The 21,368-nt window shown below is 37.3% G+C and overlaps 1 protein-coding gene across 9 annotated transcripts in view; it reads right to left on the bottom strand.

Annotated features, from left to right (window-relative positions):
• Positions 1–21,368, bottom strand: part of CCNY (cyclin Y) — a 119,047-nt gene that overhangs the window by 38,989 nt on the left and 58,690 nt on the right. For 8 of the 9 annotated variants that reach the window (XM_090143097.1, XM_031616003.2, XM_031616004.2 and 5 more), the window contains 2 exons: positions 12,594–12,668; positions 6,740–6,774 (listed from right to left, as the gene is read on the bottom strand). In XM_090143097.1, the coding sequence (XP_089999223.1) occupies positions 6,740–6,774; positions 12,594–12,668 (110 nt within the window). The remainder of the gene's footprint in view (positions 1–6,739; positions 6,775–12,593; positions 12,669–21,368) is intronic. The other variant, XM_090143101.1, reaches the window with a different exon arrangement.

Genomic DNA, 21,368 nt, shown 5'->3' with positions numbered 1-21,368 from the left:
AAAAATAATGACATAAAGATCACAGCAACAACAGAATACTTATTATATTGTGGAATTCCTTTCTTTACAGGAAAAGATGTATAATGGAAAAAACTGCTTTCTAGCTTGCTAAGCTTTTTTATGTGCAAAAGAACAAGCTCTAAGAGATCAAGATCCAGCACTTCCACTATTAACAGGTGTCTAGCTCTTAAAAACAGCAGCTTGGCATTCATGCATACCTAGTACTAAGGAAACATCACTTCTAAATGTTTTTCTTAGACTCATTCTGAAACCTTCCAACTTCTCAAATCATGGTTTTGTTTTGTATTTAAGATGTTTGAACAGTATGATTTACTTGAATCTTACATAAAATGCATCTTATTAGTAATAGAGTGGCTTAGTTTGTCTGACCTTTGACTTTTCTTCACAAAAGGGCAGGGAAACGAAGTCATAACCATACAAGCTGTGCCAGAATGTTCCTACATACTTGCCATGACAGAAATCACAAGGAATTCCTAACTAATTCACACTGCATATAAACAAAAGGATGACTGCCTCTCAGGATTCATTTTAAGATCATTCCAAAATTAAATCTAAATTTGCAGAGGAAAGGGAAGCATTAATGTATATATTTTTAATATGGTCATTTCAGGGTGCTCTTGGGTAGAAACATCTAACAGAGAGGTGCATGTCGACCAAAACCCTTACACAGAATTGTCCAGAATTGGTATAAGCAAATTCTGTCCTGGACGCTCTTTAGCAACAGTAGCATGGCACTCTGCCCTGACTCTCAGCAGCATTTGTCACTTGGGCACAACACTCCTCTAATGAAGCTTTCCAGCTCTTACCCCAGAGCTGCCTTGAGCCGGTCAGCTTCCAGTTCAGCAGAACAACTTCAGTCTTTTTCAGTACACTTTTCCTCTTGTCCAACAAAAGATAACTTACAGCTTGTGCCTTAATTGACATTGGTATTGTCTCTTCTTCTATCAAACCAGGTGCCTTTGTTTAGATGTTTTAAAAGGTGCTGTGAAAACTTATCACTTCCATGGAAAATTTGAGGCCATTTTGCACCCATGCGCAGAGACATATCCAGCAGCTCCAAGGCAGCAGAGATTGGCCAAAATGTAACTTGGCAGAAGTGGCATATAAAGGTATACACAAGACAGATTACACCAGCAAGCAAGACTGCTTCTGACTTGGAAAAGGGAGGTTCTGAACTCAGGGATCTTCTATTGCCTCAGGATATAATTTACTAATGACAGAATTTTTCAGAGAAGCAACACAATTTTAAGGTCAGCAAAGTGCCTCCAAAATCAATCTAGCCATGCACTGCTCTGCAAAACTCTGCATTTACTTTTATCTTGCATATTTTTTCACTACAACACAACTATCTACACTTAGTGGCTAGAGCAGGGTATATTTACCTGAACAAAAGTCAAGCACACCAACGTATGTTTACACTTCTCTGCCAACATCTACAATAAAAAATAAAATAAAATCCAGGCCAACCACTCTTACATAATACCTGTTGTATCTAACCAGTCTATGGCAGGATTCAGCCTTGTTCTCAGTTGATTAGTCTCATCGATGTTTTGATAATGTTCAAAACTGATGCCTTTGGCTACATCCCTATTTGTAGTTTTTTTTAACTCTCAAAGCTTGTCCTTATTCATGTCAAACACAGAAAGCTGCATTAGGTTCCACTGAGCTTCAGGAGGGCTCACCAACCTCTGGTGAATTCTTCTGCAGTGCATGCAGATCTCACTAAAACATAGGTAAAGCACCTGAAGAGATTAAATATTTCTCTGAATGCTAAAAGCAGCTCAAAGGCTTATATTTACATATGGCTGGTATTGTGCAATTTGACCAGAGGGACTTTACCAGGCTCCCAGTGAAGCAACTATTACATAGTCATCTTGTAAAAGAATTTTCCCCTGTGCTCTTGCTCCACCTCCCCCTACAAATATGTCACTTAATAGAACTTACTGCCTTGAGGCTGACAGGAGAAGTTAAAAAGCCTTCATCTTAGTGGACAGATAAGAAAACAGCTGAAAGATATTAGGGAAAAAAAAAAAAAGCAAAAAACATTTCAATTCATCTAAGACAGACAGAACCTGAGGACTACAACTTATTGGAAGCCTGAAAAAGCATCCTGAACAGCGTTTTTCAGGAAAGGCATTGGTACAGTGACTCTGCCAGATGGACCAGACAGCCTGTAAGGGTGCCTCTAGCCCTGTTGATCTGTGATCTTGCAATGGAGAGGAGCAAAGACTAGATTAAGCAATCTGTAGAAAAGCTGCAAGAGCGCTTGAGAAGCCTCTAATCTACCTTCCAGTTTATCTTGTTCTTCTCTTTGAGTAAGGAATGTTAATTAAAATATCTTCAAGAATTTGGCCAGCAATAATAATTTTTTTCCAATAGCCAGCCTCAGGCAGTCCACGCAATGAAAACTTCATCTCTTATTTTATGTTGTGCTTTGCATTCTTCATGGATTAAGGTACCTTTCGAGACCACATTTCCATTTCAGTATGTATCATATTTACTTTCCTAATCACTAGCTGAAAGTATTTGATTACCAGTCGTGTGCATGGTAGTCTCACAATAGGGATGCAGAACAGCCTTTTGATCCACTCTGCCAGAAAAATTTGGGGGCTACACAGGAGCAAATAAACACACGTCATTTCAAGCATGCAGAGAGGTTCACAGAAAGTGCTCGTGCCACAGAACTTACACCACAGGGCCCCTCTCTTCTCTGCAAGCCCCATCAGCAGGTGTGCCTATGTGAAGATGCTTCCCTGGCTGGGAATCACAGAGGATCTCTCACAGGGACAGGGTTCTGCCATGACTGATATCCAGGAACTTCTCCTCAAGCTGCCGAAAAACTTTGGTCTATACACAGCTGTTCCCACACTTTCACTGCGTGTCACTGTTCATAAACACCAATTAGATTATAAAAGTATATACTGGCAAGGAGAAGAAAGTTCTTTGGGAAAAAAAAAAAAAAATCACTTTCATTTTGTCTGAATGGGAAGATTTCTAGCAAATCTTTACCTTTTCCTGCCCTGCTCCTTTCCCCTGCAAAATAAAACCATGCAGTCCAAAAAAAACTTCTGCAAGTAACAATAAAACATCCATCTTTCTCCACTCTTCCCCACTGAAAGCACAATGCGTATCTTCCTGTTTGCTCTCCTTGTCCAGGCACAGATACCGATGCAATCTCTTGTCACTAAGAAAGGAAACGTATCTGTCTCAGTCTGCATCTCCATTCCCCTCAGCAGCTTGACTAAGCAGACTGAAAAAAAAAAAGACAAATGCAAACTGAGGAAGCATTAAAGGTATAAGTACAACAGCTGCCAGTTTGATGGGAAAGTAATATGCTGCAACTGCTCAGAAATTAAAATAGGCTGGAAGAAAGCAAGCACGTCAGAGAGGCTGTCGGTGGGTAACTCCCTCACTTTCAGCCCCTACAAAGACAAGTGCTGCAGTTGTGCAAATGCTTCAACACCATCCTAATGCTGTCATCTCCCCAAGCTCTGAGGGAAAACAGAGAGATGACAGCTTCCCCATGGCACCTGTCAGCCCTGCGTTCACTCCTTCCCCACCCAAAAAGAACAGCTGCTAGCTTCTTCCATCACACCTACTGACAAGGTGAAGCTGAGGCTTGGAAATTGCCAGCCTGTGGCAAAGCACAGTAAATCTAAGCAGGAGCCCAGTGTTCATTCGGGGATAAAAGGGAACTATCCAGCCAATGAAAATATGCTACAAACAAGAGCAAGCCATTTTCTGTTTTTGCTTGATCACAGTGAAAAAGTGTGTTCTTAAATAGAAAAAAAAAAAAAAAAAAAAAGGAAAACAAGAGCAAAATTGACACTTTGAAGGTTTCTTGAAGCTTCCAGAAGATTATTCCAGAAAATGTCACTGTTGCATACAACCAAAGAGTCAATTTTAACTCATTTTCTATGTCTCCCAGTTAACATTCTGAAACTGTACTTGTGTAAGCTACCATTCTCACCTGCTACTATACAGACTGAGGCAGGCAGTTAAAAAAGAAAAAGCACAATATTTATTGATACTTCTCTTGCTGCCCACATTGATTGTTTGGGAGACATTCAACTTTTCCTGCAAAATAAGATACTGCACAACAGGAAAAAAAAATTAAAATGTTTTTAAAATATTCCTGGTTATCTGACACAAAAAGAGAATAAATATATACAGATTTAGAAAAGAAAAAGAAAAGATGATATTATGGAAAAAAAAACACAAAAGAGAACAGTGTTAAGTTACGGTGAGGAGCTCTTATGGAAAGAAAACAACACTCCAAAACATTTCTCCTTCAGCTTGCTTCCTTAAGAGCAGAAGTGGGGACACTTCGTCAAAGGAAACATGAGCAGCAACAGTTCCTGTTAGAAATGCCCTTAACATACACAGAAAAAGGGTGAAAAAGAAATAGGCAACCAATAAAGCATATTGTAAATTCATTTGAAATGTAAACACCCCCCATGATTTCTCATATACGTTTGCTAAATCTATTTCCTCAGATTTCTTCAACCAAGGTAGTCTAGGGAAAGTAGAGTGGCTCCTGGCATCCTACAAACCCAACACAGCTCCTGGCCACATACAGAAGGCCACAGCAACCCCTTAGAAAACAATCACCAGTTTGTAATCAGCTTTAGCAGATTAAATACTTTGGAGGTGCTGAATGAATACTTACAGGTGTGCTGCAGTCAACCATATCTCACTTAAGTTGTTATCAACTTAAATATCACAGGCCACACCTGAAACTATGGCTTATATTTGCATATTGCCTAGTAACGTCACTAACTTGTAAGGACACACACACCAAACTATAGGAAGGACTTCAGCTTCATAAGGCTGATGTTTTTTATCTGCTTTGTAATTCAGAAGAGGTATTTTGTAAGAACAGAGAAGTCAGATTTTAGTAGTAAACCAGATTGAGAGAAGTTTATATCACTGCAAGCTTAGCTAATGCTTTAAATAATACTTTAAAAAGGAAAATAGGAAAAGGTATATTTCCTAGGGCATCAAATGCATGAGCTGCTACATCCAGTCCCCCACCATGCAATTCCTTAGTGACATGATCATCCTTCCCCTTTCTGCAACAAACCCCAAACTGTTTAAAAACACTTTATATCAATTTGCAACAGCATGCTGATAGCAGAATTTGTGAGTTACATCTGCTCAATTTGCCATAGAAATCCATTCTCAGTCTATCTAATGCAGAACACACCTTCTGCATGGCATGGAAAGTTTCTGGGACACGAGAATCTCAGCCACATGGTGAGGTGGCTTGTCATACACTCTGCCAATACCTTGATTTGCAGTGACTGTTTTGTTTTTTGTTTTTGTTTTTTTTTTTGCATTCAAGACTCAAGCATTCAAGTTTGAGGCTAAAAAGCCTCCCAGAAATGACTGGACATACATTATTATGTCTATAGCACATTAACTCTACTATTCCATAACAATACAATTATAATACGAACTACTCTCACATGCACTGTAAACAGTAGAAATGTTTTAGAGAGGAATAGGATTGGGAAGCACAGATCAGTATCTGCTGATCTGGTGCACCCAACTCTGCAGATAGTATAAACTTCATAGTAATTCATGACTTTCTCAAAATCTTGGGAAACTGTGAAAACCTCAGCTTGCTTTTAAAGCGAGGCCATATTTTCAGAAACACTAAATCAGCACAAACCTGTTCTGTACAAACATGAAGCTGTCCTGCTTTGTCACCCCACTCAGCTGCTCATTTCAGCCTCTTTGCCACCCTCCCTTTGTGTGGGTGCAAGCACTGATGTAAATCACACTGAGGAACAAATACATTTTTGCTTGTAGCTATGCTTTATCTACTTGTACTCATACCCTAAACCAGGTTAGCCACAGCTGCACAAGCATCATCACCAAAGAGGAGAAAAGGAGAGCCATAAATCAAATCCCACTCTTTCAGCAGCTGTACCAGCTTAAAAATGGCTTGTGAAATTAAGGATGATAATTCCAGGTAGAAAAAAAAATGGTGAATTTCTCCCCATTTCACCCTAAAGACAAAAATAATTTGAGAAACAATGATTTCTTTCCCTCTTCCATTTCACTGGGGCATGACTCCAGGTACTTCAGCACAAGGCTTAACATTTGGACCCGCTGGTTCCAGGCGCTTTAGTAGTGCCAACGGTGCTAAGAGGGGAAAGACACTGATCCTGTACCCAAACCTGGCTGTGGGAGATTTGCTCTCAGCTCCACTGGAAATTCAGTTCAAACAGAGAAGAACTGAACTGAAAAACGCCCAGGGTACATAAGCGTACCAAAACCCCATGTTCACACTGAGCACATACCACATAACAAATACACATTTACGTTGCATCAGCAATGGTTGGGCACTTCAAGACTTCTGTATAAAAAATGGAGTGCCACAGACTATCTGACAACAGTGAGCTTAGCTTACATATAAATGCAGTTTAAAGCTTTGTGACTTTTGTTTTGGCTTAATTTTGAAAATCATACCAATGTCTGCAGCTCTTCATCCCAGCTAGCAGCTGCCTGCGAGCATGGCACTATCCTCAAAACAACAGATCCATTCCACTAGCTCAGTAGCTATGACCTATGCTTCTGGATCCTGACGCACAGCAGACTTCTGAAGCATCAGCATCCTCTCACCAATATGGAAATCATATGTGAAAACTCTTGTTTACTGTATAATATAGACAACAAGGAGAAAGCTGCATAGCGAGGCATTTTCACTTACGTGGTTTATATAGAGACTCTTGCGTTTTTCTCTCACTGCAAAAACACAAAATATGATAGAAATATTACATGACTATTTTTCCTGATTATGCTTCTTACATACCATTTACAATAAAAAGAACAGGAGGCTATCTACGTATGACATTGTCATTGCTCTTGCACTAACCACATATACTTATATATCAAGTACAAAATAAACACGTATTTGTATGTTTAAAGGCATTTACGCTCACCAGTGTGGTGATGGATTGAAATTCTCATCCATTTGGGTATTCACTAGGCATTGGTACACATGGGAAGGTTAACAGCAGTAAGCTATGGTTCAAGTCAGCCATCCTTCACCAGAGATCTCTGCAGGTACTCTGTGTCATGAGTACCTTCGTGCAAGGTACCTTGCTGCACAGTGACCTATGCTATCTTGCAGTCATGAAAGCACCTAAACAGCTACCCCATGGAGTTAGCAAATTCTCACTGAAACTTACTGTGCACTAACTCCCATCAAACTGCTTTGAAAACATATATGCATCATCCCACTGCCTTCTCTAGTGCTAAGGTGCAAGTCTGAACCTATTACTCAGGTCAGATGTAACAATGAAAGTTGGTGAGTAGGACTAGTCATCACAAGCAAGGGTTGCAAGTCAAGACCAGAGTGAGCAGCCAAAATACTCAGTAAACAGCAGCAATAAGGGAGACATGTATATTCTTAAATGTCAGGCAAATTTTTATTACAGTTGATGAAATATAATATATTTAAATTTTTCAGCACTTTCCCAATTAACTCACCCCATAGAGCCTGTGGAGTTCCCTTCCCATGAAAATACCAAAGCATTTAGGATACGAGTCTGGAGGCAACTAATACATAAATCAAACCGCAGGATTAAAGTAATAATGGTTTCATGCTGTAGATGATTAAATGCACTTTGGTGCACTATGATTTGAAAGCTATGCAACCCAATGCACTTAGCAAAATAAGAGTGTTTGCAATGGTGGGATAGCCTGTCCATTCCCTGTTGGATGAGAAGCCATTACTTGTGATTCATTTATTTTTCAAAAGCAAGCAATCTAACATAAACAAGGCTGTACGTGTGGATACTGTGAAATAATTGCTTAATGCAGACATAAAACAAAAATAAAGTAAGAAAATACTTTAAAAAATCCTTACATAATTTTCCTCCCAGGGAGCAGAAAGGAGAATCACACATGACAGATGTTAGCCATGTCACTTAGTACATGCTCAGATCCACAGTTATGGACATTGTATAGAAGACAGAATAAAACAGGAACAGCAGGAGAGTTCAGGTTGTCGAGCAAATAGTTAAACTGCTTGAAATCCTGCTAAAACACTGCACTACACTTAAGTTCCATACACTGCATTTACAACCAGCAAAAGACATAAGTAATCTAAAGGGAAACACAAAATGATAGTAGGTACTTCTAAGAATAAAGAAAGTATTTGTCAAGCATTGCATATTGCAATATACAGGCAGTAAGCAGTTCTGATAAGTTGCATGTAAACCTAATAGAGGTTCACCAATAAATGAAAATTAACATCTATTAACTGTGACATTTCAAACACAGTTAAATATTTAACTGACAACAGTCACAATTACTCCTCAAACAGAATTACTATGGACAAAATCCAACAAACACAGTCTGCACATAAACTCCAAATCTCATTTTTAAACACTTTTCTCTGTCTCAGACTTTATCTTCTGTATTTTCCCTTGTACCCATTACACCACTCCATTCCCCATAAAAGTACTATTATTTACCAAAGCAAGAATATCACTTACAGCTCTTATTGCTATTTCCAATCTCCAGAAAAATATACTAGTGTATTTATACACCTTTCACTTTGGCCTGTTCAAACATCAATTTGTGCCACACAGTTTTCCAAGCACACCTTGACTCTCTTCCCCTTCTTTTCCGCATATAATAGAAATTTCATTAGCTTTCATTGTCCAGTGAGGGACTACAAGAAAGCAGCTGTGCCTTCATGCTTTTGGATCATTCTACTACAGCCTGAGGCTCAACTCTTACCAGAACATACGTCAATGGGAAATGCAGCATGGTAGATGCTCTCTTTTGTGCTCACAACCCTCCCTTTAGACAAAGAATTGACAGTTACTGCAAGAAGCAGAAAGCTTTTCTGCCAGTCTTATACTAGAACTGTTGTAAAGAGATAAATCTCTGCTCTTTGGCTCCAGTGAGCTTAGAGATGTTTTGCAGTGCTCACATGGCACGGTATGAACAGATTTATAATCACACGTTAAACAAGTGAATGAAGAAACTTGTATTTTCTAACATATTTAACACGTAAAAATTGGATTGGAATTCTTCAAGTCAAGACTGATATCTGAGATGCTGCCAATGTTCTTAATTTTCCTCATTTCCTATTTCTTCAGGCACTTTCTATTGTTATTCTTTAACTTTTGCTAGAGTAGGAAAACACATTATCTGGGAATAAAAAGGAGTGAGGAAATACACACATATGCATATATACGTATGCATGTGAGTAAGCAAGTATGCATTGTTCATTGAGCTGTAACATAAATCTCATTTGTGTAATTTCTATAGGAAACCTTAATGTTACCCATATCAGCAAGGACAAAATCATTGAGGATTACATCAATAAAGATATCTCATATTTTGTTTGCAGATCATTTCATTTTGTCTTGTCTGAGAAACGGGAAACTCATCCTAGTTACCAATAAAAATAAAACACACCCTAATTTACATCTATCCAAAATTAAATAAATATGGTTTCAAAACGTGCTTTGTCTAAAGCCAATTGTTACATTAGCATTGCAAAAAATTTAGCCAATGAACTCCACATGTAAAACTTAATGTAAGTTAGGAAAAGAGGAGAGCTGTAACCCACTTGTAGTTAAGATCATTACCAGCACCCTGAAAGAGCAACAATTGTTCTCTTGCTATTCTAAGGAAAGGAAGTTATGCTATTGTAGCACTAAGGCTTGGAAACCCTAGCTTAACCACCACCAGGTGCTGAATAGTGCAGGGCTTTTTAGTCACCTTGCTAATCCTTTTACAGGCCAAATTCACCAAGCAAGAACTGGCATAAGGCACTCAAAGAAGATAAAGATATGAAAGGTGAAATCCACTTCTGTCTCCCCATACAGGGAGAACCTCTCATGTAATACTTAGCACCTAGAGTACCCCCATAAATCCTTGGAAATATTTAGAAACGCTATTTTAGTTACGTATCAAATAAATATCTATTGTCTCTTCAATTTTTTCTTTGGAGTTATTGAACTCTCAGGTAATTAAGGGTAAACTACTGACTATGAGAGACAGTACAGATCTCGATGCTTAGTTTGGTATTTAAGTCACGCAGAACAGTGGGAAATTCAGAACATGTAACATCCAAAGATGCTACTCCCTGTTTCATTATATTTACTGTAGTTAGCTTGTTGCTCTTCACTTACATGTTGCTCACCAACAGCTCAAAAGAGCAGCTCCTTTGCTAAGACTACAAGATCACGACTGAGGCTGTAAGAGCACAGCATTACTAGAAAGCCAGACATGGGTTACTGGAAAGCCAGATGTGCAGCTGCCTGAAGGTAACGCTGCCAAGTCACTTTTCCATGTAGTTATGGACTTGGCCCTTTCCCACTATACAAATACATAATCAACACTCCAGAGCCACAGCCAGATCCTGGAGAAAACCTGAAGTCCAAATATCTCTCAGTTCTCTAAAATATAAATTTTAAATGCCTTTAGTTCTTGATGATAGAAATATTTTCATTTATAGTTAACTACAGGAAGGTTTGTCAACCCAACACTATATAATAATTTGCAAGTGTAGCCACATGCCCCAACGAGGTGCTTTCAGCATTGCCGGTGCAGCTCTCCCCTTCTACACTGACTTTAGACCTAGGAGATCTCTTAGGCTGCACAGCAGGCTGCCAGAATACAATGTTACATACCTCAAAAAAAAAAAAAAAAAAAAAAAAAAAAAAAAAAAAGAAAGAAAAACCTTATATTTTCCCCTTAACAAGCATTCTAATGCATTTGGCATTAGGCAATATCCCTGAACAGTATTAAAACTCTTAACAGCTCTCTTATTGCCACAACAGGCCCAGAGTACAGCAAAATGCCTATGATGGTGTGTTGTCCCACCAGAATGGGATGGTTCTTACCAATACATCAGTAGATAAACGTTCACAGAATCTTATTTCTTTTGTACAAGCCTTTGGATTTTTAGCACTAAGATCAAGAATAGCTGAACAGATCTTAAAACTTTGTTTTAAAAGTTTATATAAATTCACTGTTCTCATTCAAAAAATTATGTAGAGTTCTTTGTATTACATACACTAGAATGAGGTTTCATACACCAACTCTAGCATAGATATAAACCATACGTGTTCAACCCACTGGTTTTATGGTTTTGTTGCCCTCATTTTTTAATGTTTAAATGAAACATATTTATAAAAACAAGATGTTTTGTTACTTATATACATTAACCATATTCTATATGTTATATAGAATATATGCCCAAGACAATTCCTCTTCAATTAATGTGGTACAGGGAAGCCAAAAGGTTGGACACTCTTGGTGTAAAAAGTCATTTAAAAATTTGTACAGTTAATTCTGTACTGCAATAAATTAATCATTATAATCGCAACGAAGAGTCATCATCAAGTGATCAAAATTTCATTTGATGGAATTGAACTTTTGTCTTTTTCTTCTCTCAACAAAATGTAATGAGAAACATGTAGCAACCACATGTGACTGCACAGTCTCAAAACATTGTAAAAATAAACATCAGTCTTGACAACACACCAATTACCAAACCGACCAGGATGGCACATCACATCAAAAAACACACAGTAAGTCACTGACAAAATCAGAGTTGAATTCTGGACAATGTGAAGGGCAAAAGAAGTACTCAAGTAATCAACTCTTCAATCAGAACCTAAATGCATTCTCTTTGTACTAGTCAAGCTCAAAAATTAGCACAAAATATATGGCAAGTGAAAACTACTCTTTTTTTCTAAGTGATGTGCTGTAATTTACTATGTAAATCAAAAATGGCATTTATAGGCAACAGAAAGAAGGACAAAGAATTCATACAGTCAGAATTACACTGTAGAAAATGCTCTGAAAGTCTTGGTAGAAAATAATGCCTTTTTCATCAATTATTTTCATCTACTTCTAAAACAACATGTCATAAATGTCCAGCAGGGAATGAAAGTGCCAGAGTAAATGGCTTCTATTCTAGGTCTATCAAGAAGCCTGCTGAATAGATGTAATTCCAGAGCAATCATCTTGTCTACAAATTAAAAAAACAAAAAACTGCAGACAAATATATGATTAATTCAAATCCCTGAGAGAAAAAGATAGAACATTTGAGTGGGATGCGGGTTGTTTTGTTATTAAGATCTAGAACTGAACTCACCTACATATCAGCTATATCAGAGGAAACTCTGGACTGTCTTCTTAGCTAAGGTACACAAGCTTTTTTTCAGTAAAATGCTAAAAAATTGTATTTCTCAGAACCTTAGCCTTCTGTTCAGACAAACAAACAAAACAAACAAACAAAAAACATGGTTGCACAGAAAATTTTGCACTTAGGGAAAATATTTTTGATTATAATTATATTCAACTTTATCCATGAAAAATTGGAACTTACAATTTCAACGTGACCTTCTACTACCAACTCTGACAAAATAATCATTAATTTGGTTTCCTTCAATTCTAATACAATGCTTATTAAAGCCTCTTTTTTAGAGGGAGGGAAATTATTTATCCAGTAGCTATCACAATGCTATCACATGCATTCTAACAAAGAGGTAACTGCAATAGTAAGTACAGCAATAAGTTGAGTAACCTACCATCTGTTTGAGATTTACTGAGAAATATCGTACTGGCCCGTGGATGGTCTGATGGATTGAATTCCATGTTCAAATCTGGAAAGAAGCAAACAAAAAATAGCATGTTAAACATTTAAGATTATCCAGCAGCTTACACAGATTTTCTTATTTTTTTTAATAAGACCAAGTTTACACACTTAAGCAACTACTGTAAAACAAAATCAATCTTGAGAAATCACTTCCTTTTTTTTTTTTTTTTTAACCCTTTTTCACACCATTAGTTGTTTTGGCATGCAAATTGTTTGCATCAACACAGCTTTGGGATTAGTCTTTCAATGTGTTAATTTGTTTTTGGATAAAAACAGATAAAGCAGCTTTAGGAGTCTGTACATAACAAGTCAGGAACTATCCATTTTCCATTAGTTTCTTCCTCCATACCCTGAAGTCATTGCTAAGCAGAGGAACACTGCTTGTTATATGTAATTGTAGAAGAAAGAAGTATTCTAAAGTAAATATTCATCCTTCTGTAGATAGATAGGTTTCCATAATTAGATGTGATTAAATAAGCAGTTGTTGAAGCTGAAGGTAAACAAGTTACATCTAGGCCAGGCTATTTTAAACAATCAAGATTACAAAAGTTTAGCATTTTCTGATACTTCACATGAACATAATTCTTTCTGTGATGTAAAAAAAAAAAAAAAAAAAACAGTTATCAAAAACGTTTACTGAGGATTTAAGTCTGTCACAGCATATGTGAATTTCCAGAAAAATTTCTTTCCCTAGCAAGATTAAAACGCCTTCAATTTTCTTGTTCCCAAATTCCACGCTACTTCTAATTCTTTGAAACTCCTTATGCCTGCATTCACTTGAAAGCACGCTGCTAAAAACAGCACGTGATTTTTTTTTAATCATTTTTCTTGCACTCCCCATGTGACTACAACAACATAAATTCTCCTCTATTCTCCTGATCTCTACATATACATTTGTTTCCACTTGAAGACGCTTTTATGCAACACTACATATGAGCATTGATAAGTTTGTCTTTGATAACTAACTCAGCCTTTCTAAATTTCTCGCTCCCCTCTCTTTCTGTGAAGAACTGAGAATTAAGCCTCAGGTCTTACAAAAATAACAACAAAAGAAATATTTCTGCCCAAGGGCCAAGTTCTCCCATCTGCAACTTTGTCTCTTCTTTTACCATCCATCACCATGCTCCATTTTTCATTCCTCTTCCATTTATAATTCCTGAGCAAAGCCAGAGACATCAACTGTTCCTCATATGTCATGTGCTGTAGACCCTTTATCTTTCACCACTGCCCTGTTGCTGCCTGACATGCTGCTGGTATTTGGAGAACACTTCTGGGGCAAGTAATGCACCTCCTACTTACTAGGAAGAAATCAGGAATATAAATGAACAATTCTTCAGTTAGAAAGGAATCTTATTACTGTTATCCAAGCCACCAAGGAAAAATACAACAACATTTCCAGAAAAAGTCATTTTCATTCTCTGAGAAAGCACAATTGCTAGCCAAGCCTAGAGGAGATCTTAGGTAGGCCACCTTACCACTGGAAGGTGGAAAGGAGTGTCAAAGAGAAAGAACATTTTCTTATTATTTTCTGCATCTTATTTAGATGTGGGGAAGAATAAAAATTACCCATTGTGATAGACAGTGCTACTGAACACTGCTTTTCATTTGGGGATATTTTTTTCCATTAAACTGAATTCGAGATGTAAATCATTAAATAAAGAATAATCATAATCAGTGTTTTAAAACGGCAAAATACATTGCCTTTTATCATCCTCTTCATTTTTAACAGACAGCACAATACATCATCATAAAGTGCATTTAAAAACAAAAAACACTGCAGACAGTTCTTCTGTAAAATCTTTTAAAGTACAGCAAAGCAATTTCAGCTAACAAAAGAGGACTGATAAAATGCAACTGAACTCAACTGTCAAAACACTGTCCCCTAAGCAATGAGCATTCCTTTTCTTCATGCCTAGAAAATTGTCTGCATGGGGAATAATAGCAGCCTGGTACAGGCTTACAGTCTGCTTGTGGGGCTGAAAAGAAAGGAAACCAATTGCCACATCTTGCAGTTAAATCGCAACTATTTCAGATGCCTGTGTTGTAAAAGACTATTATGCAGAAGAAGTGGAACAATGGAGGACTTGAAGTCTTTCTAAAAAAGCACAAGCTGTTTTCTGGCAGGAGTTGAAAGAAGGCTAGCAAGATCCAAACTCAGCAGCTGCAGAGGCCAGAGCATGGATTAATAAGTGGCCTGGGTGAAGCAGCTGCCTGGGCTCCTTTCCACCCCACCTCCCCTAGACTATATGCTCCTCAAAGTACACGTCCTCTTCTGTCAGCACCTCTTCTGCCATCCTCTCCCTCCAATCAGCAGCCAAACATGTCCTGTTTGTCTCTTTTTTTCAGACTGCCATCACCAAAATTAGAAGTGAATGGCATGGGTAGGTGAGCAGCAAAGCCTGTCAGGGCTGGTCATCCAGCACAAGGTGACCCTCAGAGGACAAGCACTGCTAAGAGTCCCCTCTCCCTGTGAGGAACAGCACAGCACTTATTCCTAGGTTTCTGCAGGCAGAAGAAAGCAGGCTGTGAGGTGTATGCCTGCAACCTCATCATTCCTCATTCCTTCCAGAAAAACATGAGGTAAATCCAAGTGCTCTACAGGCACTGGTAGGACCACATCACTCCAAGCCACTGCAGCTTCCGTATGGGGAGATTAAAAGAGATATGGTTTCACAAGACACAAGGAAGATATCAGTTTCTAGAGACTGAAATTTACTGTACAGTTTGGAAATAAATGCCCTTTTCGATCCGGGAACGAATTCTTATATGTCTGCAATTAGAAATAGTGCTATAAGAGGAAAGAGATCAAAGATTACACACAGATCTGAAGTTACTAACTCATTGCCTAAGGGCATTAACCATCAAGAAGCTACCTCCATCCCACAGTCATATTGCTTTAGTGATACCAGTTGTACTTTCTAGCATCTGAAAATTAAAACAGTCAAAATATGAATGCTTTACTCACTTTGTAATGGAATAACTGATGTTAAAAAGAGATATAAACTCACACAGACAGTATTCAACTGTTAGAGAGGAAAGTGAGAGCCAGAATTTCAATTATTGAAATGTGTACAAAAATTTTATCCATTACCAGCAGTCTGTTCTATGACTCATCATAGCTTGCAAAGGAAGGATTTCAAGTGGATATTTTTCAAGCAGTTACCCTGCAATTCAAAATGCGCTAAGAAAAAAAAAAAAAGATCTCAAAGATGGTCCAAACTTTAGATTATTTTTTTTTTCCAAGAGAATACTGGTTTGTGATTAAGAGACACATTGTTTAATTACAGATCCTTTGGGTTCAGATTTTCTGTGGGGTTTTACTAATTAAAAAATGACAGGATAAGTAACAATTGACACAACAATTTATAGAGCAAGGCAGTGTCTTAAAAGAATTTATTGTTGTAATAGTTACCATCAATAATAAATACAAAGATAATAAAATATTAATGTTTATTCTATTAAAGTGATATCTAAGTGTAGATATATGATATGAAAGTGGTAAAACATCGGCAAAGGCTTTACCAATGATAACATATATTTCCATAAGTTGCTTAAGTAAAGCTAATTAAATCTGGCAAAAAATGTTAGGAATAAAAACACATTCTTTTCCCTTTAAACACCTGTTCTGAATACTGAAGTCACTGAAGATCAGAATAAGAAGTTATCTGCATGCCAGAACATTCCTGAAACCTACTCAACCGAACAGCATGTTTTTACCTGCAGGGGATACCTCATCATTTTGGAGTATTTTGCTCCAGTTACACTAAATGCAAAATACAGGAAATCCACAAATAAAACAACTACTCTTGACTACCAATAAAGTAAAATCAGATAGGTTCTACTCTTGCAAAACATAAACCACTTTTACAGTACAAATTACAGCTCAGATCTCTCATCTAAGATTCCTAGAACTTCATGATTAGTCAAGCCTGGAGCATTACACCACTTCACAATAACTGAATTCTGAAGCATGCTATGCAGTGAAATGTTAAATAGATGGGAAATATTTTTCAAGATTCTTCAAAGTTCAAAGATCAATCTGGATTTTTTTAATTTATTCTTCCAGCTCTAAAGGACTATTAAGTTATGCAAAATACAGTTCCCATACAGCAAATGAAATTTTGAAGTTTTTTGTATTCTCAGGATTATAAACGAAAGATGCATGCCAATATATACATGTATCTATACACATATACACATGCATGTACCCTTATCACTAACAGAAATAAAGATGTCTGCATAGATACATATATATCTATAAAAATACATGCTTATTTTATATATATTGTCATTTACATGAAAATGCATACAAAATGTCTTTATGATATATATTTAAATCATACCTAATTTTGATTAGCCAAATAAAAGTCAGACTCAGGAGCACTTTAGCTATGTGATCACATGCCTAAAAGCAATTTGCACAATGTCTGAGTATTTGGGCAAGACAAGAGTTACAAATACATACAAAAAACTTAAGACTGCATTCTCTTTCTCATTTAGTATCATGCCAAAACAACACTTCTTGCTTCCTGACTTATTACATCAAATAAATTCTCAATCTCTCCAAGAATAAAAGGTAGATTTTGACTATAACTCAATCTGAAGCTTAAGACAATAATGAGAAGGCCACAATGAGATTCTCACTGGGCATTGTGAGAAACTTCATCCCTGAAGCCACAGTAGCTGCATTCAAATATGGCCATAAAAAGAAGTGAACTGTAAAACAGTTCAGTTTCAGAACTGGACTAAAGCCCAGGCAAGATTTTTTTTCTTATCCATACACAAGATCCTAAAGAGCATTACTGAAATGACAAACACTGGATACAGCTTCAGTTTGCACATTTTAAAAGGATAAGGAAAAATTTCAGATGAGTGCAGAAGAGACCTGCAAAAATGACTGGTAGAAAATGCCATAAAATAAGAGCCTTACAGAGTTCAAGCTGTTTAGCTGATCAAAGAGGAAATCCAGGAATTTTCTGCAGCTCACAGGTACCTTCACAGGGGGAGAATAAATACTGAAAATTCTCTCCAATCTAGCAAACAACAGAAGAAAAGCAGTGGAAAGTGAAGCAGAAAGATCTTAATTATGAATTTGGAAGAAAAAAGAAGGTTCATTAAGCACCAAAGCTCCACCTCTGAAGAACTCAACATATTTTGATGTTTTCCCTTTCTAGAACATTACTTCCAACAAACATCTTTAGGCTCTAGTCTTGCACATGAACTTAGGCTTATTTAAGAATAACTAGATGCAAGTTCCTCCATTATGATTTATGCATATGCATGTCAGACCAGAAGATCCCAGGAGCCTCTAGATTAAGTTAATCATAAGACAAGTAAGTGTTTAAATTACCAAGCACAAGATCTCAGCAAACCCCAGTGAGCTTTCTCAAACTGCAACTCTTGGTTCAGGAAGATTTGCATTTTAAGATTTGTTGTTAGAATACATTATGCAAGTTAAAAACAGAAAAGAAGGGGAGGATGTTGTTTGTGGTAAAAATTTTAACAGAAAAATAACTTTTTTTTCTTTTTCTTTTCTTCCAGTTCAGAAGTGCATTGAGATAGAAACACACACCAAAAGAGGCTGATGGATGGGTACTGTAGCAACTAACTTCTGAGTAACACATCAACATCAAAGCTCCTGCTGATAGACAAACAGGAAAAAAAACACTGTTTCTGCTTTGTAATACTGCTTATGGGTTGCAGAACAGAGAGCAGGCCTGAAAATGTGTTTATTCTAACAGAAAAAGGTTATTTCCTTTCTTTTAAATGATGAAAATCAAGTAAGTTTATACTGCCAACATTCTGATGCTAATTCAGTGATCATCTAATATCTAAACTGAGCAAAACATTTGTTTAATACGTCAGTAGTTTTGAAATAATCTGCAGAAATTCCTTCTTCCCTTTAAGATGGGAAGGCTATCAATGCCACCACACAAACATTACTGCAGTTAAAGGGAAGACAGTGACACATATTAATTTCAACCCACATTTCCTCTCCCAAGAACATTCGTTTGTTCATTATTTAAAGAGACTTCAGGTAAAGAAAAGAGCAGACCTGCCAGAGGCCAGAGAGGAACCTGCAGCTGAGCTGGCCCTACACAAATTAGTCAACCTCCTTGCCAGCTTCGCTACACCCACAACCTGACATTACAGAGCAATTCCCTGGTCCAGCCTGGTGGCTGGAAAGCAATAAAACCACTGCAGAGTGTTTATCAAGAAATTAAAGGACAACAGTGAGAGCCACGTTTGAATAAGCCCCACAAGTTTGAAGACAGCACAGCAAAGAGGCTCTGGTGGTCTGTTCCCTTCTGTAACAGCCATTAGCCATTTAGATGTACAGTAATGCAAATACTCCCTTAAACAACTACTGCAAATAAAAATTAATTCCTTCAGAAGCTGGGAAGAGCTAAATGGGTACCTCAGCTAAGAGCAGTTCCCTCATCTGTCTTCTGTCAAATGAAGCAAAGCAACACTACAGATTACTTTAAAGAACAAGAGAAAGAAGGGAAATGACTCTAGAAAGCAACCTCTCACCATTATCAAGCATTTTCATGCACACTATTTTCATTTTACAACATCATGATTTATGTGAAGGAGCCAGAACACACATGGAAAACCATATGACTAAGCTAGTACTAAAGCTTCCTTCCATTTGAGACTGTGCGTTAATTTGGGGTACATCTCTCAAACACGAATGCACCAAGTACTGCAAATAAAATAACATGGGATGCTTTCTGCTCATAAGTTTTCAAGCCAAAACAGGACTGTACTGCACTCCCTGATTTCACTGGGCAATAACAATAGTTGCATGTGCTTTTACACTACAGCTTCAAAGTTATGAGCTCCACTACACAGAAGTTTCAGCTTATGTCATTCAAACATAACATGACAGCAACAAAAACAGACCAACAAGACTTATCAGTACAATTTTAGACTACTTTACATCTAGTGTAAACAGCTAAGTCACCTCTACAGAAAATGCCTTTTTACTGTAGAATTCTTGCAAGAAAGAATTTTAATGATGACAACCCAGTGCTCTGTCACAATGATTATGAGAAGAGAAGAAAAGAAAGTTGAAAATTGGAAAGCTCTCAGGAGGCAATTGACTGGAAGAGTAAACTCCTTCAGATTTGGCTAGATTGCTGGAAAAAACTTGGCTATAATCTTTGCTACCCTGGAGCCACTGTATTCTCTGCCTATCTCTCCAAGAAAAAACAAGAGGCACGTTTCTCAGCAAGTTCCAATGACCAAGGTTCTGCTGTGATCTCAGACTTGGAGGGAAATCCAGTTAGTTCTTGAACAAAAGGAGCTCTCTGTGGCAAATAACGCTTGTTTCTGTATAGTTTCTCCAGACCAGTCAGTCAAGTTATAGCACAGAACAGTTCTCACAGACACAGCTGTATTTATTTTCTGTTCTAGAAGGAAAATCACATATATAACTTTTCATACAAAAAGGCCGAGCAAGGCTTTTATCAATTAGTTTTAGTGTTGTATTATTTTTCAACATTTGCATTTCCCTTCACCGCAATCTCTTCCAACAAGACAATTCTCAAGCTGTAACATCAGACACAACGTGGAACATTTCGTTAGTGTCTCCTTACATTTAGAACAGAAACGATGCCCACTTTTATTGACGCAGGCTGCACATATTCTCACATTTGACTATCCTATTTTGTTACTAAACACCACTTGAGAAGACAGTATTCAAGTTCATCCATTCTACATTCCCTTTTAAAAACCTTCCAACATTAAATTCCACAGAACACATGACATGTGGCCATATCAGGAGGTATCTCATTAAAAGCACAGGCTGGTGTCTCTCCATACTGTGTACATTCTTACATAACATGGCAGAATGTCACAACCTCTACTGCTTTGCTAAGCATCTCCGGTGGGTTTTATTGACATCCTAACTACTGCCTGCTTTTGTGGATGTCACTCATGCACCACCTGAGGCCTGAGGCATGCACAGCAGCAAAATAAACAAAAGTGCTGTCCTATTAACCTTAAACTGAAATCAATGCATTTATCTAATGCCCCAGTGACACTTAGCACTACAAATGATTTTTCCCTGATGTATTTTTTACATCATATACTACACTAAAAAGAATTTTATTTGTCCAATGTATTAGATCCAGAGGCAGACAGGACAGAATGTACACAGTTGAGAAAGATTCCTTTTAAAAAATATATTATTATTTATAATAATAATTAAAAATATTTATTCTCCTCTCACAAGTATTTCAGAAAAATTACATTACAGTACACTCCTATTTAACATAGGGCAATCATTTCAAATTATACATGGAAACCTTTTACAGATGTAAATACAGTGTCATTACATATGTGAACAAATGACACCAGCTGTTGCCTTATCAAATTATCTTACTTGAAGTTTCAAAATATTCAATCAGTATTGCCACATTCTCCACCAAAAAAAGGCATCAACCCATGAAAGCCACAGGTAAGGCTGCCTGTCACTCTAATCAACCTTCCTATAAATTTAACACAGATTTTAAAAGGGAATTATTTGTCACAGAGTGAAACGCACAGTACCGGTCAGCAGAAGTGTTGCGTTAACCTACAGTAAAGTGAACCAATTTTACTTGAGGACACAGATCAACAGAAAGGAGCAAAATTGTCATCATCATCATCCTACAGTTGAGCTGACATTGTAAGCTTTAACCTTAGACTGAAGCATCATCTG

The sequence above is a fragment of the Phasianus colchicus genome, chromosome 6 (assembly GCF_987193195.1).
Source record: "Phasianus colchicus chromosome 6, bPhaCol1.hap1.1, whole genome shotgun sequence".
NCBI lineage: Eukaryota > Metazoa > Chordata > Aves > Galliformes > Phasianidae > Phasianus > Phasianus colchicus.
The sequence above is the reverse complement of the archived record's forward strand: the minus strand, read 5'-3'. Positions and strand labels throughout refer to the sequence as shown.